The following is a 27,671-nucleotide window of genomic DNA, read 5'->3' on the forward strand; positions in this document are numbered from 1 at the left end:
CAAAAAAATGTCATTGCTTTCTAAATTCTCTACAGAAAAGAATTCTTACTTTTTTTTTTTTTTAATTTTTCAGTTTTATTTATTTTGAGAGCACAAGTGGGAGCGGGGCAGAGGGAAGGAGAGACAGAATCCTAAGCAGGTTCTGTGCTATCCGCAGAGCCCTGTGTGAGGCTCGAACTCCCGAACTGTGAGATCATGACCTGAGCCGAGATCGAGTCAAATGCTTAACTGACTATGCCACCCAGGCACCCCTTTTATTAGTTACTCTTTTTCTTTTTTTTTTTTTGATGTTTGTTTATTTTTGAAGGAGAGAGAGAGTGTGAGCAGGGGAGGGGCAGAGAGAGAGGGAGACACAGAATCTGAAGCAGGCTCCAGCCTCTGAGCTGTCAGCACAAAGCCCAGTGCAGGCTTGAACTCAACGAGCTGTGAGATCGTGACCTGAGCCAAAGTTGGACGTTTAACCATGAACTACCCAGGCACCCCATTACTTACTCTTAAGTGTGACATATTCCATTGTTTCCTCAGCATTAGGAGTTTTTTTTTTTTTTTTGGAAACATTGTTACAACACTTCTCAAGTAAAAACAGAATATAGACAACTAAAGAACCTTTTTTTTTTTTTTTCCTACCCTGTTGTGAAGTACCAAACTTAAATGGTCTCTTCTTTGGGTACTCAGGGCAAGTTAATTAAAATCTTTCATTTGCTTGGTTGTAGGGAGCTCACTTGCCTTCTCAGTAATGTATTTCTCATTGTAATAAAAAAAATAATAGAGGTGAGCTGCCCTGAGAGTCTATTTGCAGATAGGAGTACTTCTTGTCATATGTCTGCCTTGTCCCAACTTCAGTGAATTTTTTGTATATAATTTATGATTATTTTAATCTATGCATCAGCATATGCATTTTATTTTAGCATATGCATTTTAAAAAACAGTTCCTTCTTGATAATGTTTATGCCCAATAAATACTTTTAGAGATATATTTGGACTCTTTCATTTGTGACATGGCTTTTTTCTTCCATGTTGTTCCTTTTAGCCTTTTCTGAAATTCTTCTCTCTCCCATACCAGTTTACTTATATTCTCTCTAGAGTTTATTCCTATTTTTTACCTTCTTCTCTAGCCAGATGACTGTGTAATAAGAGGCTGATGTGGAGTAGCCTCACTTACTTGTAATTACATAGATATTAACTACAGTGTGCTGGTGATTGATCTGTTGATGCATTATTGTTTTATATTTGACAATTACATTTTTCAGCATAGGAACATACAAAGAATGACCAGTGGGTCTACTGTAACCTTTTACATTCACATTTTTGTGTAAGCAATACAAACTTAAATTTTTTTTTTAAATTTTGAATATTTTTAGATTTAACAAAGATAATACAAAATTCCTCTATTACCCCTCACCCGTTTTTTACATTTGTCCAAGTCTTAAGAAACCAGCTTTGGTGCAGTACTATAAACTCCACACTTTATTTACTTGTTTTTCCATTAATGTCCTTTTCTGTTCCAGGATCGAATTCAGAATACCACATTACATTCAGACAAATGGTTTTAAAAGTGAAAATGCTTCAGCTAGAATTATAAGCTAATTAATTCTTTATGTGATAAGTACATAATGACTGGAAGAGTTACTGAATGTTGCTTTCCTTTTCCTATTGCTGGTTTCTGTAGTTGGGATATAGATGTATAATGAGTTACTGAAAATCAAGAGATTCTTTCAAATTTTTACAGAAAATAATGTTGAGTTTCCATGAAGAGCAGGAAGTGTTGCCAGAAACTTTCCTTGCCAACTTCCCTTCTCTGATAAAGATGGATATTCATAAAAAAGTAACTGACCCGAGTGTAGCCAAAAGCATGATGGCTTGCCTCCTGTCTTCACTGAAGGCTAATGGTGAGTACATATTTGTGTAGTTGCTGGTGTTTGGGCTAGGTGGAGACAGGATAGAAAGAAATGAATTACAGTGAACTCGCATTCCCTTCCCCACCATGTATGGTTTGGCTTCTGAATAGTGGTATAAGAATTGCATGTATATTAATCATTGGAAAATGTTGATCTTTTATATTATGAATGCTTATTTTGAGCCCCATTTAAGTGAGAAGTGAATACATGAGGTTAAATTTATTTTGCCAGGAGACTCACTGTGATAATTGGAAATTAAATGAACCCTCAAAAGAAGCTTCATTTAGGAATACACAGTTGATGGGCTCCTGGGTGGCTCTGTCAGTTAAGCGTCCAACTCTTGATCTCAGCTCAGGTCTTGATCCTAGGATTGTGAATTCAAGCCCAGTGCTGGACTCCACGCTGGGTATGAAGCCTACTTTAAAAAAAAAAAAAAAAAAGAATGCAGAGTTGCCTTTTTTTAAAAGTTTATTTTGAGAGAGCATACAAGTGAGCGGGTTAGGGGGAGAGAGAGAGACAGAGACAGAGACAGAGGATCCCAAGCAGGCTCCGTACTCTCAGTGTGGAGGCCGACCTGGGGCTGTATGTCAAAAACTGAGATTATCACCTGAGCTGAAATAGAGTTGGACGCTTCACCGACTAAGCCACACAGGTGCCCCAAGTTGACAAATTGTTTTGAGTGTTCTCTAAACTCAGCCTACAGAAATAATTGTGCTTTATATTCGTGGTATGAAAATTTTTTCTGTAAATGTCTAGGTAATAAATATACTCCAGTGGCCACATACAGATTTTAATTACATATTCTTTTTTAAATTAAGTTCCATACATTAATTTTTTTTGAAAAAAATTTTTAATGTTTATTTCTTAGAGAGTCAGAGTGAGGGGGGGAGGGGCGCGGGGGGGGGGGGGGCGGTGTGAGACACAGAATCCAAAGCAGGCTCCAGGCTCTGAGGTATCAGCACAGACCCCCATGCGGGGCTCGAACCCACGAACTGTGAGATCGTGACCTGAGCCGAAGTCAGACACTCAGCTGACTGAGCCACCCAGGTGCCCCCCACCATACACTAATTTTTTTTAATGTTTATTTATTTAGAGGGAGAGTGTAAGCATGGGGGTGGGGCAGAGAGAGAGGGAGAGAGAATCCAAAGCAGTGTCCGTGTTGTCAGTACAGAGCTTGACTCAGGGCTTGAACTCAGAAACAGATCATGACCTGAGCCCAGATCAAGAGCCAGATGCTCAACTGACTGAGTCACCCAGGTGCTCCTAATTTATTTTTTTTAAGGTAAGCTCTATGCCCATTGTGGGGCTTAAACTAAGGACCCTAAGATCAAGAGTCGCATGCTGTACGTAGTGAGCCAACCAGTTGCTCCTACATACTCTTTTTTTTTTTTTTTTTTTTTTTACACAGCCTTTAAAAAATGTAAAAAACTATTTTTAGCCCTTGGACAATACAAAAATGGGCAGCTTGTTTGAGACCTCTTTAGAGGGTTGTTGTTACTTGGGAGTGCACTTAACTGTTACATCTTTGTATCATTTGAGTCAGTGGTATCCCTCTTGTGGAATAATTTAAACAACTCTTTGAAGATAGTATAATTCTTAGTGTTGTGCTTAGAACTGAATCATGCAGGTATAGGAGGTATGTCTTAGAATGTACAACATATTCTGGTTCTATTGGCTTGTGACATAAACTGGAATGGCCTTTGCCCTGTGGGCTCTTCAAAGGTACTTTGTATTAAAACATTAAACAGAGGTATTTTTTGCATTGAGGTTTCTTACATCCTCTTCCCCAAAAGATTTTCTGGGGAAGAGTTTCACTGAATTTTTTTTTATTTGCCAGTAATATTTTATTTTTATTTTTATTTTTATTTTATTATTTATTATAATACTTATTATTTTTATTTTTTAATTTAATTTTTTTATTTTTTAAAATTTACATCCAAATTAGGTAGCATATAGTGAAACAATGATTTCAGGAGTAGATACCCATTTAGCCCATCCCCCCTCCCACAACACCTCCAGTTTCCCTAAGTTTGTTCTCCATATTTATGAGTCTCTTTTGTTTTGTCCCCCTCCCTGTTTTTATATTATTTTTGTTTCCCTTCCCTTATGTTCATCTGTTTTGTCTCTTAAAGTCCTCATAATGAGTGAAGTCATATGGTTTTTGTCTTTCTCTGACTGGCTAATTTCACTTAGCATAATATCCTCCAGTTCCATCCACGTAGTTGCAAATGGCTTCACTGGATTTTTTTAATGGAGGTATTTTTGAGAATTAAGAACTGTATATGTTTAAGGTGTACAGTTTGATGATTTGAAATACATTGTAATTACCACATTCAAGCTAGTTAACATATCTGTCATTTAAGATAGTTGCCGCTGCAGTATTCAGTATTGATGAATACTAATATTCATTGAATATTCATATGAATTTTAAAAATTGTGGTATGAAATTTAGGGACTGGTATAGATAAGCTCCTACTGTCACCTATTTGAAATATATTAAAGATTCATGACAACTCCTATCCATAATTCCAGTTGACATTTACATTTTGAATATTTGTTTTATTTCTAGGCTCCCGGGGGGCTTTCTGTGAAGTGAGACCAGATGATAAAAGAATTCTGGAATTTTACAGCAAGTTAGGCTGTTTTGAAATTGCAAAAATGGAAGGATTTCCAAAGGATGTGGTTATACTTGGTCGGAGCCTGTGAAATTTGTTGGCACTATGAACTGTCGGAAAGTCTCTGAACTTCACTTGGTTGGTGGTGGTTGGGGTCTTCATACAGTTCAGCCTCTGGAATGGCAAAATTAATCAGCCAATTGGGATTGGAAACGAAGACTGTGTAAAACTCACCCATCACACTTTGAGATTACTCACTGGTTGGAAGGTTGTATTGATGCAAATCCTGTCTGAAACAGATGTGGGCCTCCTTTGTGGGTCTTGTGTTAGGTGCCAAGACCTCTCACATGGGCTTATAGGGAGGGGGTCTTCAATAAATGTAGTCAGCACTGTGTTCTGCATCCAGCGTGGTTGCATTTCTCACCTAAGAGTAATTAGAATCATTTGTCATCCTCCTTGATTTATTGGATGAAAAGTGTCTTTCATTCTTCGGAGACATGGCAGAGATGAGAAAGATTTAGTGGGTTTCAGAGGCTTCAGGGTAGAGATTCCAAGTGGGATGGTTGTGGCATAGTTTAAGCTGAGTAAATGATTTTAATTTGGGGCAGTTTTTCTGCTCTTTGTAAAGCCATGGCCAGTTGTCTCTTGTAGTGACCATTGGTTCAGGCATGTTGTGCTTTGTAGGGACAAATGTGCATTTGTTTGTGGCAAAAGCCTAAAAATGGCAGACTTGTAAATTTTTTTGTATATAAACTAGCTGTAACCTGAGTATCCTTTGTGTTCACTGTTTTTGTAATTTTTTCCTTTTGAAAATGAAAGGGTATGTGGTTCAGGATGGCACTTTGAATAATGTAAATCAGTGGAAGATGGATTTTCTTTACTTTTGTCTTTTTTTTTTTTTTTTTTTTTAAAGAAGTTTTATTGTTTTTAAAGTGCCTCCCACCTAGGGCTAGGCCATGACCACTTTGGGTATGAGAGTCTAATTTCATGGGACTCAGTCTTGCAAAGTGCAGTCACTTCTGGAAATTAACCTCAATGCAGGTCAGCATGTGAAATGTTAGTTTTGACATCAAGTAGGGTTCAGGGACTTACTGGTCCCATTTGCCCGGAGATCAGTTGTCCTTTAATTTCAAGATCTGTTACAACTGGTTTTATTAAATCAGAGTCTTTAATTGCATGTTTGTATCTAATTTTTAAAAAAAAATGAGCACACTTTAACCAATGACTTAAGGTTACCCTTTTCTTTTTCCTTTAACCAGATTCTGAAAGCTCCATGTATTTTAATTTAGATTTGGTGTTTTTAGGGGTTCTGAGCATGAGGTTAACAGGTAATCTCTGCAGGATTCATTTTTTTCATCATGGATTCCTAACAGTATTTTGTTACCTTGCTTCCCTGCAGTTTTGTTATCAGCTGTTTTACTTTGAGCTGAGGTGGGAGGGGCAAGGAAAAGGCATTTTCCTTCAGGAAGAAATTCCATCAGTTTGGGCTTTGAATCTTAAAGCATTGTGCCTAATGGTACCTAGTGACTTTCAACCAGGGCCTGTGAGTGGGCACTGAGTTGGTAAGATGAATGGAGAGGAGGAAGGAGGCCTCTTTATTTTCAGGGTAGAAACCTTTAACTGATAGAAGACCTAAGAAGGCTAAGGGGGAAGGGAAGAGCTCTACAAGATGCTGTTTAAAACAGTTTAAGGTCACTTGGTTTTCTCTTTAAGTACATTTTGTACTCTAGTGGACAATTCTAGCATTTATTTGGAGGATTTCAGTGTCAATCTATGGAATCAGGATTTTTAGCAAGTTTGCTTGTGGTTTTATCTTGGCTTATAATAATCATTTTGGCTGGTCTGGTCACAGATGCTAACCATGAAACAGATGTCCAGGCCTGTACCTTCATCATTCTAGGATGGTAAAGTGCTATGCTCTCTTCTATGGTTATGAATATTTATTAAGGTTGGAATGACATTTCATTGATTGTTCAGATCACAGCTCAGTTCCTGTAGAAAACGAACTGTAAAACTATCTGAAGACCATGCAAGAGGCAAAATAAAACTTGAAGTGAAATGTGTGTAGTGGTGTACTGTGTAAACCTACTTCCTGTTTCTGCTCTGTACCTTTTCTCATGCCTTTCATGTCTCACAAGCATCTTCCATAGCCGTTCACGTTGGGGGATGCACCTTCCTATTCCTATCTCCAATAAAAGACTTCCTTCCAGATTTTCTTCATGGCAAGGTAAAAAAGGAAGACTAGTTCTTGGCCAAGCCACCCTCCTCCCACAGTTATATCCTGGGTGGGAGTTAGGGCCGCCAGTTTGAATGCGTTCCCTCCCATCTAGTAGGATAAGGAACACACTTTGCCTGATTGGCCAAAAGGTGAGAGGTCGGGGTGGGGGAGTTGCCCAAATTATGGGACATACTACTCTTAAGGTGGAAGGGTGTTCGGGCTGCAATTATAAGCTTCAAAGTACGTTTGCCAGAAGTAGCCGCTAGCCGCACATTGAAGCTAACATCCTTTCCTAGCAAGCGCCAGCCTCCAGCCAGCATATTAAGCTCAATAAAGAGAAGCCTTCTAGATAGTAAACTTCTCTGGTCGTTAAGAGCAGGAAGCATAGACGCATATTGGAAAGAGGACCGAGTGGTTCCATGGTTCCAGTAGAAAATAAACCCATGGGCAAAAAGTCTTCCTTCAGGAGCCTCGGCTCGCTTGGAGGAAAGGCAAGGCAAGTAGCGTATTCCTTGGCTTTTATGAGGAAAACGCTGCCTTGAAACTCGCCTTTACTAGGGGAGTTGGAAAGGTTTCCGTTTTTGTATCTATTCTCCCTTTGACGAAAACTTGCCCTGGATTGGGGGAGTGGAGACAGAAGAGGGTGCGAGGAGCTAGAGAAAATGGAGGCAGGAGCCGCCCTCAGAGAGCCGTGGTCCTGGAAGTGCGGAAGGACATTAACATTAAGAAATCCATGCTTCTCTGACCCTTCCATGCAGTCCCGACACACAGGTTTGACCAGAGGCCTCCGGCCCCCGGGGGAGAAAGCCCTAGGTCCGGTCGCGCCTCGTCCCTCCTTTCTCAAGTGCCAGCGGCTCCTTTAATGGGCGGGGCCGGAACACGCTGCGAGTCCCTCGCTTTAGACGTGTCGGGGGCGGAGCTTCCAGACGGCCCTAGCAGCATGGCCGCCGGCGCCGCCGCCGCTTTAGCGTTCCTGAGTCAGGAGAGCCGAGCCCGGGCCGGGGGGGTCGGGGGTCTGCGGGTCCCGGCTCCGGTCACTATGGACAGTTTTTTCTTCGGTATTGAGGAAAGGAGGGGATGAGGGTGGTGCTAGGGCGGTCAGGGGCAGAACAGGAATGCAGATGAGTACACGACGTGGGTTGAGGCGGAGGGGGCCCCCGTGCACGGCAGACCAAGCGGGAGGGGGTGGCGCGACCGCTGTCCCAGATGTGCCGGGCGGAGCCCAGGACAGAGCGCCCCTGGTGTTCCTGAGAAGTGGGTGCGTAAATGGCCGGTCGCACCATGGCTGCACGTGACAGAGGTTTGGTGGAACGCCCCCCACGCACACTCAGGCACGTTCACACTGTTCCCTCTTCCAGGCTGTGAGCTCTCCGGCCACACCCGCTCTTTCACCTTCAAGGTAGAGGAAGAGGATGAATCGGAGCATGTGCTGGCGTTGACCATGGTGAGGCGCGGGGAAAGGTGGTGGTGGTGAATCGCTGGACCTGAGCAGGCAACTCGGGGGGCCTCCAACAGCCCCCCCCCCCAACCCCTTTACTGGGAGTTCCCTCCTCTGCCTAACTCCCACATGGGCAGCTTTCCTGGCTGAGTGATCCAGGGACCACTGGGGTGGGGCAAATTATAGGGTCGATGCCTCCACAAGGATTGTGGTGTCAGTCCTTGCTTGGGGAGACCCCAGGGTTCTGTGTACTCTTCCAGCTCTGCCTCACCGAGGGGGCCAAAGATGAGTGTAATGTGGTAGAAGTCGTGGCCAGGAATCATGACCATCAAGAGATTGCAGTCCCTGTGGCCAATCTCAAGTTGTCCTGCCAACCCATGGTGAGTTCTCAGGCATATGTTGAGGTGGTGGCGGTGCTGGTGGTGGTGGTGGTAGTGATAGTGGTGGTTGTTAGGAATTGAGGACCCAAGGACACAAGATGGGATGGGCCAGGCCTTCATCCTTGTCTTTCTTCCAGCTCAGTTTGGATGACTTCCAGCTCCAGCCACCTGTAACCTTCCGCCTAAAGTCAGGTTCTGGCCCTGTGCGCATCACTGGGAGGCACCAGATTGGTGAGAGTCTTCTCCTTTGTCTAGTGGGTTCTGCCATCGAGTTTCTCTTCCCACCGCCGCCCTCTACACTCCTGCCCCATCCTATCCTTATCTCCTAGTGGAGCTTCCATACAGACTATGTGAGATTTATCCTCCACTTTTTGTCCTACTTAAGCCTCCCTCCTGCGTGAAACCTGTCTCAGCTTCTCCACCTGCACTAATGTGGTCTTCTTTGGCTCTTTGTCATCTCTCATTTAGTATCTGAGGTTCTTCCCACCTAGACCATAAGCTCTGGGAGATCAGGATCCCTGGCACCACAGGGCATGAATAAATGACATGTGGTATGAAGGGGGTCTGGCTTTAACCTCCTCCTCTTTTACTGCTTATGTATCCACCAGTTACTATAAGCAATGACGTTTCTGAGGAAGAAGAGAGTGAAGAAGGGAGTGAGGAGGAGGAAGCTGAGTTGTGCCCCATCCTACCTGCCAAGAAGCAGAGGGGCAGGCCCTAGCCTTGGTGAGTGGGGAGAGGGGTGTCCAGCAAGGTCTGGGATCAGGCAGGAGGAGCACGTGAACACGGCCTTGATGCTGACCCCTTGTTTGCTCTCCCTCAGGTCAGCTAGCTGCCTGCTACGTGTGCCATGCACTATGTTCCTGTACAAGTTTCAAGAAATTTAAATGTGTCTTCTCCGTTGAAGAGGAGGGATGGATGGGTGGGTGGGTGGGGTCTTGGGCCGGTGCTTGGAGAGAGGGTGGTCCTATTCTTCATAAGGGCCCTGGTGTTTCTCTAATCTTATGCCATATCTGGGGCTTCCCTTTTCTCCAGGAGTGGGAGGAACTCTGAACTTCTCTCCTGACCCTCTCTCCCCACTTGCCTGTGAGATTGGAGGTCAGCATCTGAAGCTCAGGACTACACATTTTTAATACTTTTTACATTTTTGGATAAAGGCTGTAATAAAGTGATGTGGAGGTTTTTTTGCAACTCATTTGTGTGGCTTCTTTACCTGCTGGGTTGGCATTCCCCTAGGGGCCACCAGGTGGCACTGTGGCAGCACCGAGGGTGGCCCTGGGCCTGGGGAGGGTGAGGAAATGTGGGATCCTGCTATCCCTAGGACCCCAGCGGCCAGGCAAGGCCTGGGCCCCAACTGCCTTACTAAAAGAGGACCTCCCAACACCATGCCCATTCTCAGTCCCTACAGGTGGGGGAGGGCCATCCCAGGAGGTTATCAGCATCCAAACAAGGGGCCTGGGCCTCTGTCAGCACTCAGGCTGATGGGCAGGGGGCAGATAAAGGGGCTTAAGCAGTCCAAGGAATGTGCATCCCTAGCCCCATGAGGGGGCTCAGGCCCTGAGAGGGCCTGTGAGGGGAAAGGCAGAGGCTAGTCTTTGCTCCTCCTTCCAGTCTTGCAGGCTGTCTCTGAGCTGGTCTGGGCCCTTAGAAACCTGATTCCAGGGGCCAGATGGAGGGGACTGGCCAGATTGGGTGACAGGGAAACCAGAATCCGGGTGGCCTGGCATATGGGGGCAGAGAGGGTCCCCTGGGATTCAACCTCCTGGGCTAAGGGGTTCCTGACCCCCAGCACACCGCCTGGTGTGGGGAATCTCTGGTGCCTGTAATCAGGTGTTCTGGGGTGTGGGTGCTGCTATGCCAGGAAGAGAACGGGAAGTACCTGGTGTGAGCATTAGTGTGTATGTGACCAACTCTGAGGTCAGCAGTTCAGCAGCTGTGTTGATGTGGGAGGGGGGCAGTATTTCAATGTCCCACAAACAAACAAACAAACAAACAAAAGGTTAACTCCTGAGACAGCCTGGGGCCAGACATGCTGAGGATGGACAGAGTACAGTGCCCGGTGGGATGGTGGGGCCAGGCCCACTCCCTCCCACACTGGCTGCTGGGCAAATGAGTGAACAAGTGGGAGGGATCTCTAGATAACCCGAAGGGGCTGGTATTGGGGCAGGTAAGGTAAACTTGGGAGAGAGTGTCCCACAACACGGAAAAGCATCCCTGCTTCAACACATCCTTGGAGTAGGTTTCCCCACCCCTCCTGGTGAGAAGCTGAGGTTCAAGCTCTAACCTCCCTTTTTCTTCAAGTTAAGGATAAAAGAAGATGATTTCTCTCTGGGTTGCAGTGGTCAGGGTCGTAGGCCCCTTTCTCCTCTCCAGGATGACTGAGGTGCTTCCATCAGGAACCAGGGTAGCGTGGTGGGGGAAGTCAGGCTCGAGACCATTCACCTTTCTGTGGTCGTGAGGGAGGGGGAATGCAGCTGGCGCCCTCTGGTGGGCGAGGTTGAAACCACCTGTGGCCGTGCGGCTCCCCACGCCGCCTCGCAGGGGGCTAGGTGAGTGGTCTGGGCCGCCTAAGTTTAGGCAGAAAGCGAGGAGTAAGTCACTGAGGCTGACTTCACTCGTTCTTTGACTGATTCGCTAGAAGAGGTCTTGTTAGAGCCCTTCCCTTCCTCCTCTCGCCTATAACCTCCAGAGTCCTCAGCATGTGCTTGGTTGGAGACTCAGGAGACTGGCTGAGCGCAGAGAAGTCATCTCTGGAGGAAGCCTCCCCAGTCAACCCCTCTACCCCCTGCGCGTGGCCCCGTCCCGATATTTACCCCCTGCGAAGCTAGTGAGCGCTGATTGTAAGCCTTGACTGTTTCCTGCGTGGGTCTCCCTGCAGCCCAGGCCGGCGCCTAGCACGCTCCTGCCCGCAGTGGGGACCCAATCCACACCTTCCCCTTCTTCCAGGAGTTTCCTGGCCCAAAAGGGCGCCCCGCGGACAGAGTTGGGGATTGTTTTTTCTCCCTCCCCGCTCCCGCCTCTCCTCAATGCCCCTTCTGCCAGCTCAGCGCACAGTAGGAGCACTGCCAATTCACTTTGGCCTCGGAGAGCCGAGGGATGAAGGCGTACATCCGCGGTTTGCAGACCACTGGAGGATGGGCAGCCTTGTTACTTGGGGTGCGAGGGGAGACGACTCCCTGGCGGGGTCCGAAGTGCTTAACGCAGTCTCCGCGATTTGCATTTGAACAGTCGGTGGAGAGTCCGCGGCGCTTTGAACGCCGGGCGCAGGAGGAGCGAGTAGGAGCAAACTTCAATCCAGGCAGCCCGCGCCGGCTGGTGTGGATTTGAGGGGCCCAGGGTGGGCCTGGGGCGAGGGATGCGTTTGGAAAGAGGCTGAAGGTGTGTGTTTGGGTCCCCGCGAGGGCGTGTTTGCGGAGAGGGGCTGTTTGTGTTGGCAAGGAGTGTGTGTTTGTGTTTGCAGGAGGCGAGGGTGTGTGTGTGTGTGTGTGTGTGTGTGTGTGTGTATGTTTGTGTTTGCGGAGTGTGGGGGCGGCCAGGAAAGGTGGCCCGGCTGTCACTCAGCGATCAGGTTGACAGGCGCTCCCTCATCAGGGCCAAGGAGCTCTGATTGCAGATTCGAGGAAACAAAATAGCAATTGTAATTACGGGGCTTTGATAAGATAAAGGAAGGAGCGAGCTGGCCGGGAAGCGAGCAAGCGAGTGAGGGAGGGACAGAGTGGCCTGCTGGGGCCCCGGCAGAATATTTGCATCTGTCACTCAAAGGGCTGATGGAGCAGTACCTGGCACCCAATGTGAGGGTGTCCCCATCTGCCCCCCTTCCCACCCCGGCCCCAAGCCATAGGCTTTTAAAAGGGGAGATGCGAAGAATCTCCCAAACTGATGAGCGTTCTAGTTTGGGAGAAAGTTGTCCAAATGCAAAGGAATTCTTTCCTGTAGAGAGGCCCCTTGATAGAGGTTAAAGTGTAGTACTAAAACCTTGACCTCCCACTTTAAGGTCCTAGGATGCCCATCTCCTCTGGGGGAGGGAGGAGGGTGAGCTAAGATCATTGAAGTTCAGCTCAAGGCCTTCAGAACCTTCTGGGAGCTCCAGAACCAGAGTTGGATCCTGAGTCAGATACTCTGGCCTCTATCCAGAGAAGGGCAGGTGCCCAGAGTGACTCTGGTTGTGGCCCCAAGACTGTGCACACTAAGGGTGGGCTGGACTGCCATGACCCCTGCCTGAGTGCTGCTCCATGCTGTTTTCATCAGACTATTTTCAGAGGGCTGGGTCCCTGGTAGGGAGAAGGCCCTTCCCACCCTCTGCTCTCCATCTCTCCATTCACTTGTTCATTCATGCGTGTGCTCACGCGCACACACACACACCCCATTTTCAAGGGCCTACTGTGTGCAGGGCATGAAGTTAAAATGGTGAGCATCCTGCCTGTTTGAAGCAGTGCATCTGTGGAGGTAGACATTCAGCAAGTGGCCTGCAGGGCTCTAAGGCAGAAGAGCATAGTAAGGAAAAGGGCTGGTTTGGGCTGTGGGCACTGGAGCCCGCCTCACCTGTCTCCCTTCTAATGGGCTCACCTCTTAGTTGAGAGGAGACAGTGCCAGTCCAGCCTTTAGCAAAGACAAGTGCTCAATAAATAGTGGTGATTATAATCTGTTGGGGGGGGGGCGGGTAGTGGGGAGAGAAAAGCAAGTCTTCCTGGGGAAGCCACTCATGAGCTGAGGTCTAAATGCTCGGCCAGTTTCTTCATTATTCATTCATCAAATACCAACTGCAGAACAACCTTGCCCAGCTCTGTGCCATGAGCTGCAAGTTCTGGTCTAAAAGACATGATCCTTGTCTGGAGGTCTGTGTGTGCAAGAACTGGCAGAGTGAGCAGACTCCTGGAGGTGGGTAACACGTAGGCTCAAGGAGTCTCCTTCTCTGAGGGAGGATGAGGTCTTGGGACAAGTACTCTGTTTTCCTATCTATGCATTGCTCAGTGTTATTATGGCTGGGAAGTGGGAAAAGGTGGGGCACAGGGACAGGTGGGGCACAGAGAAAGGGGAGGTAGGTAGAACTTGGCTGTGCTGCGTACTGCTTCTGGCCTAATGGCTTCCTGGCACCTCCCCAACCCCTCCAGTCCAACCCCAAGGACATAAGGTGGGGGCAGTGGGGCAGGGGAGGTCATAGGTGGATGCAGCAGCTGCGTAGGGCATCAGTGGTTCCACCTGCTCCTCAGAAGTATCTGTCCCAGGGCATCTCTGCCCACCCAAGCTGCTCCTAAGGAAGCACCATGGCTCAGGGGTTCCAGAAGCCCCTTGGGGGAAGCAATGAGGGGCTGGGAGAGGCTTAGACAAGTCCCTACCTCCTTTGGTTTCCCCTCTCCCTGCACCGAGCCCCTCACATTTGACACAAAACACCAGTCCATGTCTAGTACACAGTAGGTGTGTAAATGCCTAAATGCACAAATAATGAGACCTTGAGAGGGAAAGGCGAGGCGGCCTGGATCTAAGTCTCTTCTCCAGGAAAAGCTGGGGATAGAAGTTATTTTTGCCCCCCTCCGCCTGCGGCTCTGGGAGAGCAGCAGCAACTATGGGTCCTTCCAGGGATCTCCGGGCTCCTCTCCCACGTAGGTGGCTACTTCAGGCTAGTGTATGTGGGACGGAGGCAGGGGTGATGGTGATAATGGGGGAGGGGACTCTTCTCGCTCTCAGGGTCTTCTTGGAGACAGGACGAGACAGGAGAGACCAGAAACCGGCAGGAAGGGTTACTCAGCAGAAAGCTGGTGGGGAGGTAGTGTCGCCGTCGCACACGCACGCACTACCCGAGAGCAGAGCGCACAGCCATTCACTCCCACGTCAGAGGCCACTTCCAGGGGGCACACGTGGCCGAAGCACACAGTAGGTGGCTCGGAGACCTGCCGCCTAGACTGAGGCGTAAAGCCAACGGGGCTCACCGTGGAGACCCGGCACTTTCCCACCCCGGCGCACGCCGCGGTCCGGGAAACCCCAGCCCGAGGCGTCCCCCATCCCCACGGGTCCAGACCCCGAGAGCGCGCGAGGGGGTCAGGCCCGGGATGGGGGCAGGCGCCCCCCGCCGGCCGCCCCCGCCCCTCCCGCGGTCCCCAGACCCCTCCCCTAGCCCAGACCCCCAATCCCAGACCCGCCGGCCGCCCCGCCCTGGTCCGCCCCGCCCCCGCCCCGGGCTGCGTCCGGGCCCCAGCTCCCAGCCGGGGGCTGCGGGCTCCGGCCGCCCGCCCCGCGCTCCCCCCTCGCGCCCGGTGCGGCGCCCCCCGCCCTCACCCCTCCCCCTCCCTTCCCACCTACCCACCCACCCTGCCGGCCCGTTACCCTCCCGCCCGCTCCGGCTCCTGAGCAGCCAGCGGCCACCGGCTCCGGCAGCGGCGGCAGAGCGACTCGGCGCGGCACGGCGTGGCGCGGCGAGCTCGACATTCCACGGGACCCGCAGAGCCGCGGCCGGACCGCCGCCCGCCTCCCGCGCCCCAGCCTTGGTCGGCCGCCGCCGCCCTCGGCTCGTCCCTCGCGGCCGCCCGCGGGCCGGCGTGATCCCGCCGGGGCTCTCGGTGCTCCCCGGGCCGCGCGCCATGGGCAGCCCCCGCTCGGCGCTGAGCTGCCTGTGAGTACGGCCGCCGCCCCCGCGTCCCCGCCCGGCCCGCGCCGCCGCGCCCTCTCCGCTCACCCCGCGCCCTCTCTCTCTCCCGCCCGCTTTTGTCTCCCACAGGCTGTTGCACTTGCTGGTTCTCTGCCTCCAAGCCCAGGTAAGGCGCACTGCGCGGCGGCGGGGCCCGGGCGGGCCGGCGGGGGCCGCCGATTGGCAAGTTCGGGCAGGGGCCCTTGGACCGAGCCTGCGGCCAGCGCTGCAGGGCTGGAAGGAACCTTAGAAACCCAGCCCCGAACTTCCCCGAGGAGGGAGCTAGGGAACAGAGAGGGAGCGCCCTGCCTCAGGTCACACAGCTAGTGTGCAGTGAGACTCGAACGCAAGGTTTCGGAGTCCAGCGCCGTCTCCGGTGCATTCTAGCCAGTTTGGGGTGGATGGGGGGAACTCTAGGGCCAGCCACACCTGGCTGCCGAGTAAGGGGGGAGCTGGGGCCCGGGAGCGTTCGTTGTCAGAAGTCCCGGTGACTGCCGCAGGGACTCTTCCGCGGCTCTCTGGGGACACTTGCGGCGGGTCTGGCCGAAAGATCAGGTGCCTAGGCTCTCTGCGCTCTCAACATTTGCTCCGTAAATTTGTCTTTATAAATGTCAGGGGTCGGGCAGCGCTGCCTCCCTACTTACAAGCGCCCTGCTTTTCTAGGAAGGCGGGGTGGGGGGGGGGGCGGGGTGAGGGGGGCTGCGCTGGGCAGGGAGCTTGCTTCCCTGTGCGGAGCTGGCCGGGAGTCCCAGGGTGTTTCCCAACAGGTAGGTCCAGATCGTTCCGGGCTCGTCGATGTTAGGCTGAGGCTGCCCGATTTTCCTGGGTGGGGTGTCGTGTCCTGAGCTGGCATGTTGGGGGGATCCCCCAGCCCCTGCCGGCTGCCTGGGGCAGTGGAGGGGCGAGCAGGGCGATGGGGGCCACTTGGGCCCCTGGGCAGAGTAGCATTATAATGGCGTGTTGTGTATTTTTCAATTTCCTAAAGGTAACTGTTCAGTCCTCACCTAATTTTACACAGCATGTGAGGGAGCAGAGCCTGGTGACGGATCAGCTCAGCCGCCGCCTTATCCGGACCTACCAGCTCTACAGCCGCACCAGCGGGAAGCACGTGCAGGTCCTGGCCAACAAGCGCATCAACGCCATGGCAGAGGACGGGGACCCCTTCGGTAAGGCGACCGGCACTGGGCAGGGTAAAGGTAGCTTGTAGAACATACGCCCCCTTTCCCTGGCTGGCCTGCTGTGACTGGACCTGCCAGCCCCATCTGCACCGGCAGGAGGCTTGTAGGCTCCCCAGCTCAGAAGGGAAGGAGTTAAGGCCAAAAAAAAAAAAAAAAAGCATCTTGGGGTCAGCTGGAGAAAAGAGGGCCAGCGAAGGGACCTCGGGGAGTACTTGGCCCACAGGTGCCCCTTCCCTGCCCAGCAGATGAATGAATCCAGGAGTCTCCCTTTCCACCTCCCCCATTCACACACCCCTCCCCAGCTGCAGGTGGAGGCAGAGGGTTCAGCGGGAGGGGGCCTCAGGTTTAAGGGAAGCTCTTGAAAGAGGATATGTCGCCAGGGCCCACAAAAGGAGAGAGTTGGGAAAGAGAAGGGAGCAAAATCCCCCCAAAACTTACAACTTGGAGGGGGTATGCCATGAACCTTTAAATATTTTGATCAGAAGGGCCAATGGCACATGGGGACTAGGCTTGGGAAGGGGCCCTCTCCACTCCACTGACCCAGGAACCCAGGTGGTGGTCAGAGCTGGGCTCCGGGCTGTCCGTGGGGTGGTGAGTCCAGGGAGCTACTGCGGGTCAGAGAGACTGAGGACTGATTGATTTCTAAAACATTCAATATTCCTGCCTTGAAACAAGGCCAATTTCTAGAGTGCTGGATGTACCAAGAGAAAAGCAAGCCCTCTGGGCGGCTGGTGTTGTTTTTAGAGAGCGATTATTGTGAGTTTAAAAACCTTTAAATAATGACCAAGTTAAACAAGCATGAAAGGAGAGGGGAAGACTCTATTAAAATGTAATAAAAAGGTGAGGCATTTTAAGAGCTAAGAAGAAAAATGAAGAATGATATAAAACAGAAAAAGAACGAGGCTTTTTTCAGATGTGGAGTTTGAAAGGAGTTGCAAGTCTGTAAATGTTAAAAAAGAGGTTCAAGATTGTTCTCTATGAATCTCTGGAGAGACCCCCGCGTCTGGCAGAGCGATTAAAACTCTTCTTACTTTCACCTTTTTTAACATTTCCTGAATACTTTCTCCTCTTCTCGAGCCAGTTTGGGGGATCGAGTATGTCTCACTGCATTTTTTCTGCATCGACGTAGCTGACTTCCCTTCAAAGCTGGAGAAGGAGACATAATTTTCCCGGGATAAATCTGTCACTGGGGTGGAAGAATAGGTTTGAAAATGTTAAGCTTTCCAAAAGCCCGGTCGGGAAAGCCGCTGTAAACTTGCAGCCCCAGCTCCCCAGATCCATCCAGGAAGGGGAGTGGGGGCTCTCCATGGTGGGGGTGGGGGGCGGCCTGCCCGGTGGCCGAGCTCCCCCGCTGCGCTGGCAGGGCCAGCCTGCCGTCCCTTTGTCCCTCTGTCCCTCCGAACTGGCTGCTTGCTTCTCCTCTCAGCTTCCAAGGAAAGGGAACGAATGCTTAGCTCCTCCTGGGTTTGCTCCACTGGAGCCAATGGTCCAGCATCCTTGGGTTTTGGGGACGGAAGAAGAGGCTAAGCGGGCCGTGGGTGAACTTGTCTTCAGACATCAGAAGTCTCATGCCCACTTCTGTCCTTACAAATGTAGGAAGCTTTCCAGGTTCCCTGGTCCCTGCCTGCCAGGCAGGGGTGGGAACTGGAGGGCCCAAGAGCAGAGTGGCTTAGGGTGTATGGCCAGCACAGTATGAGTCTGGGGGAGAATAGCAGAGAGGTCCTAGTTGCTTCCTTATGGGTCCCAGGAAGGAACTGAGGGATTGTTCCAACCCTGTCTGCCCCATTTGGCCAGAGTCCTCTTGCCCCTTCTCCAGCCAGTGTCCTTCCTGGCCTTTAACAGCAGCCACTCCTTGCTCTGGAAGGCAGATCAGGAGAGGGATGAGCAGACTGGCTGGGTCCAAGAGGAGGTGGGTGGGAGGGGAGGTGACAGCTGCATTTCCCTGGCTGACTTGGAGCCAGACTGGGGAGTTGGCCACTGGGTCCCTGCTCTGTGCTTATGTGAAGGGGTGGGGTAGTCACAGGCTGGGCAATGAGGGCTGCCTCACTGACCTTTAGTCAGTTTAGTTTTGAGGACAAAAAAGGTGCTGCCTTGTTAAGGCAGGCTGGGAGGCAGCTCTGGGAGTCCCAGAACTGCCTTCTCAAGCAGGGAAAATTCTGGGCTCCGCAGTAGAGAGGATAGGAGACCCAGCCTCTTCTGTCCTATCCCCAGCAGCTAAGTCAGCCCTCATTCCCTTCTTGGGGACAGCCTCAAAGGGAGGAGTTACGCAAAGAGCAGACAGGGACCAGGACTTCTGTGGCAAGTTGGCTGTCTAAGGGGAGGGGGCAGGGGAAGAAGGCACAGAATTCAGCTCTCTGTCTCAGGGCTTTCCAGACGGAGAGGCAAGCATGCCTGCTTTTCTCCCCTCCTCACCCGCAGTAAGTGTTTGGTCACTGGGGTGAGAAGCCCAGCTGTGATGGAGGTTGAAAGAGAAAAGACTATTTGAGTCATTGATTTCTGGACACTGGGGCTGGGGACAGTGGTGACTGGGAAGCGTGGAGAAGAGCAGAATCCTCCCAGCTGGAGTCTGAGGTTCTGGGAGAGCAGCTGGCTATGTATGGGCCGTGTGTGTAGGGAGAGCGGTCATCTTCTCAGCAGAGCAGGGGTGGGGTGAGGGGGTCGTGAAGGCTGTGAGTTAGAACCTGAGGGGCCAGAAACAGGAGAGATGCTTTAATGTTTGGCCTCCCAGCTGATGTCACTGTTGTACCCCCAGAAGTTTGCAGTGATATGTGAGGCATGGACACATAATATTTTGACTTTGAAGGATCCCCCGAGATCTTTGATTAGAGTGGAGCTCTAGTCATGAAGCCTTGACATAAAAGTCAGTATCTGGTTTTAAAAGAGAGTCTTTTCAGTTTGATGGCCCCAAGATCTCTCTGCAGAACCGTTTGTACTCCATGATCTTATCTACCCCCTTATGTAAATCCAAGTGAGGGGCCTGGGGCCCAGAAAGGAGACTTGATCTTTCGCAAAGTTGCACAGCATATTGGCAGCTGGGCTGGGGCCGGAGCCCACATCTTGGGTACCTGCTCTTGGAGCAGTTGCTGGGGGGACGTGACAGGTCTGTGGGTCAGCTGGGGTGACGATGTGGTACAGTGGGGGTCAGGGAGCTTCCAATAACCATCCCCCCACCTTCCCTGACAGCAAAGCTCATTGTGGAGACAGATACCTTTGGCAGCCGGGTTCGAGTCCGAGGAGCTGAGACAGGCCTCTACATCTGCATGAATAAGAAGGGGAAGCTGATTGCCAAGGTGAGGCCCCAGAAGGAAGGGAGGGCCCCCCAGGGCCTGGGGAGTAGCTGGGCTGGCAGAGCCAGATCCCAACAAGGTGGGCAGAGAGACCCAGGGCCACCTTGGGGTTACCTAATGATTGGGGTGGGGGGGAGGTGAGAGAGAAGGAAACTGCTTGAGAGATGAAAAGCTATAAAGGCAAAGGAGGGAGAAGGAAGGCTAGGGTAGGGGCTGGCGGGGGGGTTGGTAAATTCCATATATCTTTTTAACAAATCGCCAAATTGCTTTGCTATTATGTCCAATTACATGGTACCAGCATTTGGAATGTTCAGTAAGCCGCAGGCCCAGCCCCTCGGCCTAGCTCTGAAATGGCCCCATTAGTCACGGCTCTTCTCCAGCCTCGAGTTCCCTGCTTCCTGGGCTTCTGGGGATTGGGGCTCCCAGTCTCCCCGCAGGTCTCCCCTCCCCCATGGGGTGGCTGCCCTGGGGCCCCTGGGGTCCTGAGGGGCTGAGGGGGGGCAGCTGGGGAAACTGGTGCCAGCAGCTCGGCCAGACTGGTGGGCAGGAGGCCAGGGCAGGCAGGGTCTGGGCCCCCTCTCTGCCCCTCTGTGTTGGGGCCCAGCCCCTCTGGAGACAACCATGTGTCACTGCTGCCCAGGAGGACAGGAAGTTGCCGGGTGGGCTGCGGCTTGTGAGGGATTAGAGAGCGGGTGCCCGGGCGGGGGTGGGGCTGCAGCTCGTGCCCACCCTGCCATCTGCTGGGGTGCCCACCTGCTGTCTGGGGCCGCCTGCCCTCTGCCTCTGCTGGGGGGGAGCTCCGGCCAGAGCCCAGTAACGCCACGTCTGCCCCCTCCCCACCCCCCACCTGCAGAGCAACGGCAAGGGCAAGGATTGCGTCTTCACGGAGATCGTGCTGGAGAACAACTACACGGCCCTGCAGAACGCCAAGTACGAAGGCTGGTACATGGCCTTCACCCGCAAGGGCCGGCCGCGCAAGGGCTCCAAGACGCGGCAGCACCAGCGCGAGGTCCACTTCATGAAGCGGCTGCCCCGAGGCCACCACACCACGGAGCAGAGCCTGCGCTTCGAGTTCCTCAACTACCCGCCGTTCACGCGCAGCCTGCGCGGCAGCCAGAGGACTTGGGCCCCCGAGCCCCGGTAGGCGCCGCCGGCCCCTCCCCGCCGCCGCGCGGAGCGGCTCCTCTTGCGTGAGCACAGAGAACCTCCAGCGAGGTCTGCGCTGCTGAAGGCTGGGGAGGAGCTGGGGGAGCCCCGGGTGCTAGCTGTTGATAATTGTTTGCTGTTGGGCTTTTTGTTGTTGTTTTGTTTTGTTTTGTTTTTTAAACAAAAGAGAGGCTCTATTTTTGTATTCCACTTGGCTGTGGTGTCTTGTCTTTTTAACTTTCAGGAAGGCCCGGGCAGCGGCCTAGACTGGGATTCTGGCGGGGGTGCACCCAGAGTGGGGGGGCTTTTCTAGCCCAGCAGAGGTGCTCCTGAACCCCAGCACCTGTAGGACAAGCTGGCCAGGCGGCCAGTGACTCTACCTCACCCCTCAGGTGTGGGGAGGGGAGGGGAGGGTGGGGACTTAGGGCAGGTCTTTTAAGGGTGGGTGTCAGTGGGGGGGGGGTGGTGGTGGATGTGTGTTGGTTGTTATTAAATGACTGGAATATTTATTTAACTTGGGTATTAAAAACGTGTGTTGGAGAGTAAGTCCTGCCAGTGGTCAGCTTCCACCCCCTCCCCCAGCTGCCCTGGCAGAGGAGAGATGAGGCAAATCAGGCCCCAGTTCTGACTGTAGCTTCCTTCCAGCCTGACTTAGGTCCCGCGCCCCCATCATTGTCACAGAGGTGCTCTCCGGATAGGACAGAAGCAGGGAAAGGGGCAAGAAGAGGCACTTGCTTAGCTGGTCCTGGGAGCTCTCGTACATGGACCTCCTAGCTCTTAACAGGAGTCACTACCATCACTTCCCCCGCCACCTCTGGGGCAGAAATGATGGCTCTGCTAGGACCAGAACTGCGTTCATGGATTCCGTGAGTTGTTAAAAAGTGCCTCTGTGTGTGTGCCTAGGTCTGTGTGGGAGACAGGATGGAGATGCCAGAGCTGGCTCTTTCTGAGGAGCAGGCTCCAGAGAACGAAAGAAAAGAGCAGTTGCCAGGGCCCAAGGCGGAGGGTACGTTGGAGGGGAGACCACCAAGACTGGTGTTGACAGTCACAACGTGGAGCAAGTGTTGACTTTTGAGGATTCTGGTTCGAGAGCTGAGAGCAGAAGGTGCTGAGCTCAGGTGCTGCCAAAGGGCCCAGGGACCAGGTCGTGGGAGGAGCGCAGGCCCTGGAGAGATGGGGCCTAGGGGGAGAGGAACTGGGCCGGACCGGAGGGGAAAATTCGTGGGGGGAGAGCAGGATGCAGACTCTGGCCTGGAGGACCAGGCAGCAGCTCATAGGTCAGGAGGACTGGCCTGAGAGGGAAGACAGCTGTGGAAGGAGGAGGACCAGGCCGTGCCATGGCAGTGGCAGAGCAGGTCATGGTGCGGACACGGGGGGTGGCCTGCAGTGGGCGGAGAGGTGTGTGCGTGTGCGTGTGTGTGTGTGGACTTGTGAGATGGGCATCATGCCACATCGAGGGAGAGTCCAAGCCCAGAGGCGGCAGGTCTCCTGAGGGCAGAGCTCACCCAGTCTTCATAACTGAGGCCTCCCATTCTGGCTGTTTCTGCTGCCTTCTTTGACAGTGCCCTTGGACTGGTCCCACGGTCCAGTCATTGGCCCAATCCAGAAGCCTCTTCCCTCTGGATCTCTGTTCCTTGGCACTTCCGTTGGGTGGGGGGAGGGCACCCCAAGGCTTCCTAACCACGTGGGCCTCTCGGAGTTGAAGCTGCAAGTTCCAGTGCCAGGCCATCCAGGTGGACCAGGAGTTCGAGGGCCTTGGGGTAGAGAGGTTGGGGATGCCCTGGGCTCTGTCCGTGCCACCTTGTCTGGCTTGCTATGGGGGCGAGAGGCTCTGGATAGAGTAGGTGTCTTCTGGCGCATAGACACCTGGGATGTGGGGAGGGGCTCTAGACATCTCTCTTCCTGCTCCCCCAGTTCTTAGTGCCTCCTCCTCTGCTCCATCCCCTCCCCTCCCCCTTTAATTAATTCTGGGTGAGCAGCCTGGCTTTATTGTGCAAGGAACTAGGGTCTCACTGTGGGAAAAGTCACACCTTCTGAGCAGCTTCTGATGCCATGCAAATGAAGAGACCGTCCAGGAAACGCTTTCATCTGCACGGCCGCCTGTCCAGCCCCCAGCCCAGTAATTGCCCACATTTCATTTGTTTGAGAGCAATTCCTGGGGGAAGCCATAGGGTAGGAGGGAGTCTGGGGTGGGGGTGGGATGTCAGGCTCTCCCTGCCTGGGATCCTGGCCACAAAGTGGGGCCAGGCTGGGCCAAGGCTGGTCACTGGCTAGGCCAAAGCCACTCCTGATGCCCGAGTACTCCAGGGTGTTAGGTGGAAGTGTGCCGTGGTTGCTGGAGGGAGAAGAGGTGAGCTGTCCAGAGAGCCAGACCTGCCTTACAGAGAGGCGAGAGATGACCGGGGGGTGGGGGATGGAGGGGTGTAGAGGTGGACAGGAGGTGGGGATATGCTCCTTGAGGCTTCCTGGGCCTTTGGGAAGGGGTTGACTTCCAGCAGGAGCCCAGGCCAGGGACCCATGGGAGTGGAGCCCAGAGTGGTGCGGCTAGGCTGGGCTGGAGCACCCACCACCTTGTTTATCTTTGCCCTGCTGCCTCCTCAGAGCCCTCGCTAATGGGGTTTTACAGCCCACTCAAGCTGCAACTGGCCAAGAATCAATCATTACCGGCACTTAGTGGTTTGATAGTTAACAGCCTGAACTGAAGCCAAACTGGTTGTTAACTGTGATAACAACTGATTTCAAGGGGTTATTGCCGGCCCAATATGCTCAGTCCATTTATTTCGGGGAAAACAAGCAGGGAGCTGTTGCAAGGCCCAGAAAAGGGAGGAGAACTGGGCTCTTCTCGGCCAAAAGGTCTGCTGCTCTTAGAGTGGGTGCTGGCTGTGAGGGCCCTGGGGCCTGCCTGAGGTCTGCACCAGGCTTGACCTCCCAGGACTCACTCAGGACCTGTGTGCAGGCCCAGGTGACCCACACGGAAGGCCCTCTCCAGTCCTTTCTCCTTAGTTCTTACCTCATCCCGATCCCTCCTCTCCTTTTTTTTTTTTTTTTTTTTAATAGCAGTACTGTCCATGAGACCCTCACAGGGACCAACTCCCCACGAGGAGGAGGCAAGCCTAGTGGGCAGGCCTCCACTTGTCCCCACCCAGCAGGTGGGGCTGGACCCGCTCACCCATTTCTCTCTTACCCGAGCCTCCCAGAACCCTGCCAACTCTAAACCAGAACCTTACCTTTCATTTCAAGGTCAGCGAAGACTCCACCCAAGCCTGGATGAGAAAGCATGAGTGAGGGCTCCCTCCTCGGGGTTCTGTTCAACCCTACCTTCTCCTCCAGCCTCATGGCCAAGCATCATTCTAGAATGCTGCCACAGCAAAGGACCTCAGGAGCTCCCCCATCATCTATAGACAGACAACATAGGGCCCAAAAACCACATAACAAGGGTCAAAGCCAGTACTAGAAACCAGGTATCAATTTCCAGACCCAGGCTGCCTCTTGAGGATTGTAGGTCTTTTCCTAATTCCATTCATTCATTCATTCATTTGATATTTATTCAGTGTCTATTGGGGGCTAGGCTCCATTGTGGGTAGAGGGACAAGCAGGAAAGGAGACAAAAGCCCCTGTCCTTAAGGAGCTCATATTCTAGCAGGGTAGGGGGACAGAGCAAAGAGTATATAGTATAGGAGACACTGAGAGCCATATGGGGGAAAATGCAGAGAAGGAAATGAGTGTGAAAGGTAGGGTAGGGGAGTAGCAAGTTTAAATAGGGTGCTCAGAGAAGGCCTCACTCAAATCTTAATATTTGAGCAGACACCTGACCAAGGTAAGGCATTCAGGCACTGGGGAGGTAGGGGAGGGGCCATCCAGGGGCCATCCGGGTGGAGGGAACAGCAGGTGCAAATATTTCTGCATTAGGGGAGGAGGAAAGGGGCCAGTGAAGTTTGGGCAAAGTAGGGAGGATATGGGTGTGTGTGGTGGGCAGGGGGCATGGAGAAGGCTAGAAGCTGAGGTGAGGCCAGAGAAATGGAAGGGGTGGTAGTGGAGGGCCGATGACCACATGGGGCCGTTGAAAAGACTTTAGTTTTGATTCTGAATGAGACAGCAGACCATCGCGGGGGTGGGGGGGGGGTGGTTTGAACAATAAGGTGACAGGCTCCGAATGAAGTTTTAACAAGATGACTTTGCAGCTATGCAGAGGACAGACAGCTCCGGGGCAAGGGAGACCAGTTATGAAGTCACCGCAGTAATTTAGGTGAGAGAGGATAGAGGACTGGGGTCAGGGAGAAGGGATTGGGATTTGGGGCAGTTTTTGCAAGTGGGGATGACAAGATTTGCTGATGGGTTTGAACGTGGGCTGTGAGAGAGATGGGTTGAGGGGTTTCCAGGGTTTCTGGTCTGAACCACTGAAAGGATGGAGGGGCCATTTGCTGACACAGAGAAGATTCCAGAAGGGGCAGATTTTGAGGGGAAGAGCAGTTTGGTTTTGGATATGTTACATCTCTGCTGACTAAGTAAACACTCAAATGGAGATGAGCCTGGAGAGCGGGGGGAGACGTCTAGTGTGAAGATACAACTTTGGGAGTATTCAGCACCCAGGTGTTTTTTAAAGCAGGAGATGGAATGGGTTCCTCCGGGGGGTGAGCAGAGCTCAGAGAAGAGAGGAGCCCCAAGCCTGACCCTGGCACACTCCAAACATGGAGGGGTCAGGGGGTGGGGGGAGTCAGCCGAGGAGATCGAGCATGTGTGGCCCATGAGGCTGGTGGGAGGAAAACCAAGACGGTGTGGTGTCCTGATGATGTAGCACAAAGATAATGTCTGGGCCCGAAGCTTTAAGTGCCCTACCCCCGACCGACCCCAGGGCCGAGAGGGAGTAGCCAACAATACGGTGGTTTCACCTGGGAATCTCCTGGGCTCTTCTGTTGGCCTCCCCCTGCCTCTCATCCTGCTGCCTTTACTCCAGAACCTAACTCAACTCCAGTCCGCCTACTCTTTGACTTCTCTACCCGACCACCCTGCTCTAAGCCGTCACTAGCTCTTGTCTGACTTATGGGAATCAGCCCCTAACTGCTCTCCCTGGTTCCTCTCATATCCCCTGACTATGCTTTCTGTGCTCAGCAGCCAGAATTTCCAAAACACAAATCTGATCGTGTTACTCCACCTTATCTAGAATTGAACTCAGACTCCTTTCCATGGCCCGCACAGTCCCCTGCACGCTCTGGCCCCCTGCTGCCTATATAACCTTAGGGCTTAGCCACTTTCCCTCTTCCCGTGGCACTTGGGCCACACCTCCTTCCAGCTTTTCAAGCGAGCCACGCTCTCATCTGCCTCAGAGCCTTTGCACATGTTGTTCCCTCTGCTTGTAGTGCCTTTCCTCTAGATCTTGCAGGGCTGACTGCTCATTCTGTAGATCTCTGCTGTCACTCTCTGCTTTATTTATTACCCTTATCACTATCTCATATTATCTTTTTTAATAGGTTTTTATGTATTTATGTATGTATTTAGAGAGAACACTAGCAGGGGAGGGACAGAGAGAGAGAGAGAGAGAGGGAGAGAGAGAATCCCAAATAGGCTCCTCGCTGTCAGTGTGGAGCCTGATGAGAAACTCAATCTCATGAACCGTGAGATCATGACCTGAGCCAAAATCAAGAGTCAGACGCTTAGCCGACTGAGCCACCCGGGTGACCGATATTATCTTGTTTTTCATATACTTGCTTTTGTTCTGTCTGTCCCTCCCAGGAGAGCAGAGACTTTGAATTGCTTACTATCCAGTGCCAGAACCAGTGCCTGGCACGTCGTGGGTTTTTGGTAAATGTTGGTGGAAGCGATCAACTGATAGAATGAGAGCAGACTGAGGGGCCATTGAGTGGACACGGAAGGTTGGGGGTCCTCTGTATCCAGAGCTGAGTCAGTCTTGAAATGCCTGAAGGTCGGGGAGACTTGAGGATGGTCCTGTGATAGATGATCCTTGGAGCTCATCCCGACATGCACAGTCTTATTAAAAGGAGGTCCAAGGCTGTCTGAGCCAGGCTCACTCCCAATTTTCTCAAGCTGCAGTACCTGTTTCCAAAGCCTGGACAAATGAGCATCTAAGCAGGGCCTGTTGGGATGGACATATCAGAACCTCCCCCAAATTCTGCTTCCTTCCCTGCCACTGACTTTCCACAGCAACCAGGGGACTTCAAAGGAGAGTGAAGGGGAATTAAGAGCCAGAGAGCAGAGAAGAGAGGAGGAGTAAGTGGTGGCAAGACAGATGGGGAGCTGGCAGGAACTCCGGAGGACCCCCAAGTCCCATGGAACTGTGGAGGGTGGTGCCAGTAAGGTCCTTTTGGTTGCCCTGCTTCCCCATCTGGATCTCTTGCTGACCCTCAAGAACTGTCCATCTGGGCAGGCCGCAGAGCTGACCCTCATGCGTGGGCTCCTCCTACTGGCTGGCAAATGCTAAGAAGGGCTCGGGCTCAGTCCTGTAGTCCGTCACTGCCCCCCCCCCCCCCCCGCCCCAACCCAAACCCCGCCAACCTCACCCCCTGCACCCCCTCTCTCAGTGAAGCAAGCTCAGGCCGCTGAATCAGTCTGGGAGCTGTGTTTCTTCTCCCTTCCTTCCTTGGCTGTGGTTGGAGGGAGCACGTGGTGAAGAGGAGAGTCAGGCATTCTCTTATGCCAACCAAGGTCTGAAGCTTTGGCACTGGGGGATTAAGGCCCCCAATCGTGAAGAATCAGCTGGGCTCTAGTTTGGGGCCTGGCTGGAGGTACTCAGAACAGGGGGCCAGAACTGGATTCTGCTTTGAGGAGGCAAAGAGGAGCCTGGACAGAGCTCTCCGTGGTTTGCAGCCTTCCACTACCTTGGGTCCAGAGAACCAGAAAATGCCTGGGCCCGGGGCCTGGGAGTGGCAGAAAG

General features: G+C 52.4%; 3 protein-coding genes and 1 long non-coding RNA gene across 6 annotated transcripts in view; 3 read left to right on the plus strand and 1 right to left on the minus strand.

Moving 5' to 3' along the window:
• OGA (O-GlcNAcase) overlaps nucleotides 1-6,572 on the plus strand; it is a 29,494-nt gene extending 22,922 nt beyond the window's left edge. For both annotated transcript variants that reach the window (XM_060641676.2, XM_060641677.3), the window contains 2 exons: nucleotides 1,730-1,889; nucleotides 4,468-6,572. In XM_060641676.2, coding sequence (XP_060497659.1) covers nucleotides 1,730-1,889; nucleotides 4,468-4,604 — 297 coding nt within the window. In that variant the 3' untranslated portion in view covers nucleotides 4,605-6,572. The remainder of the gene's footprint in view (nucleotides 1-1,729; nucleotides 1,890-4,467) is intronic.
• Nucleotides 6,573-7,627: 1,055 nt separating this feature from the next.
• Nucleotides 7,628-9,740, plus strand: NPM3 (nucleophosmin/nucleoplasmin 3). The gene is made up of 6 exons (XM_060641688.3): nucleotides 7,628-7,789; nucleotides 8,090-8,175; nucleotides 8,430-8,549; nucleotides 8,687-8,780; nucleotides 9,158-9,275; nucleotides 9,373-9,740. Exons 1-5 carry the CDS (start codon nucleotides 7,672-7,674, stop codon nucleotides 9,268-9,270), a joined length of 531 nt encoding a protein of 176 aa, XP_060497671.2. The 5' UTR covers nucleotides 7,628-7,671; the 3' UTR covers nucleotides 9,271-9,275; nucleotides 9,373-9,740.
• Nucleotides 9,741-15,124: 5,384 nt separating this feature from the next.
• Nucleotides 15,125-20,920, plus strand: FGF8 (fibroblast growth factor 8). Of its 2 annotated transcripts, none has more exons than XM_060641048.1 (6): nucleotides 15,125-15,156; nucleotides 15,262-15,333; nucleotides 15,866-15,938; nucleotides 16,157-16,337; nucleotides 19,533-19,639; nucleotides 20,490-20,920. In XM_060641048.1, exons 1-6 carry the CDS (start codon nucleotides 15,125-15,127, stop codon nucleotides 20,778-20,780), a joined length of 756 nt encoding a protein of 251 aa, XP_060497031.1. In that variant the 3' UTR covers nucleotides 20,781-20,920. The 2 variants fall into 2 exon arrangements, with proteins under 2 accessions (XP_060497031.1, XP_060497033.1); XM_060641050.1 differs by having other exon boundaries at nucleotides 16,190-16,337.
• Nucleotides 17,151-20,730, minus strand: LOC132684577 (uncharacterized). The gene is made up of 3 exons (XR_013550638.2): nucleotides 20,390-20,730; nucleotides 19,558-19,605; nucleotides 17,151-17,535 (listed from the first exon to the last, which is right to left on the minus strand). It is a non-coding gene; the product is annotated as an uncharacterized LOC132684577 (long non-coding RNA).
• Nucleotides 20,921-27,671: the final 6,751 nt, after the last annotated feature.

Source organism: Panthera onca, chromosome D2 (genome assembly GCF_046562875.1).
Source record: "Panthera onca isolate mPanOnc1 chromosome D2, mPanOnc1 haplotype 2, whole genome shotgun sequence".
NCBI lineage: Eukaryota > Metazoa > Chordata > Mammalia > Carnivora > Felidae > Panthera > Panthera onca.

Bases quoted from the DNA above. Each gene is read 5' to 3' on its own strand.
- FGF8 (XM_060641048.1), top strand. From the start codon at position 15,125: ATGGGCAGCCCCCGCTCGGCGCTGAGCTGCCT. The intron at 15,939-16,156 runs GTAGGTCCAGAT...AATTTCCTAAAG, and splicing joins CCCAGGGTGTTTCCCAACAG to GTAACTGTTCAGTCCTCACC. The intron at 19,640-20,489 runs GTGAGGCCCCAG...CCCCACCTGCAG, and splicing joins AGGGGAAGCTGATTGCCAAG to AGCAACGGCAAGGGCAAGGA.
- NPM3 (XM_060641688.3), top strand. From the start codon at position 7,672: ATGGCCGCCGGCGCCGCCGCCGCTTTAGCGTTCCTGAGTCAGGAGAGC. The intron at 8,176-8,429 runs GTGAGGCGCGGG...GTACTCTTCCAG, and splicing joins ATGTGCTGGCGTTGACCATG to CTCTGCCTCACCGAGGGGGC. The intron at 8,550-8,686 runs GTGAGTTCTCAG...TCTTTCTTCCAG, and splicing joins AGTTGTCCTGCCAACCCATG to CTCAGTTTGGATGACTTCCA.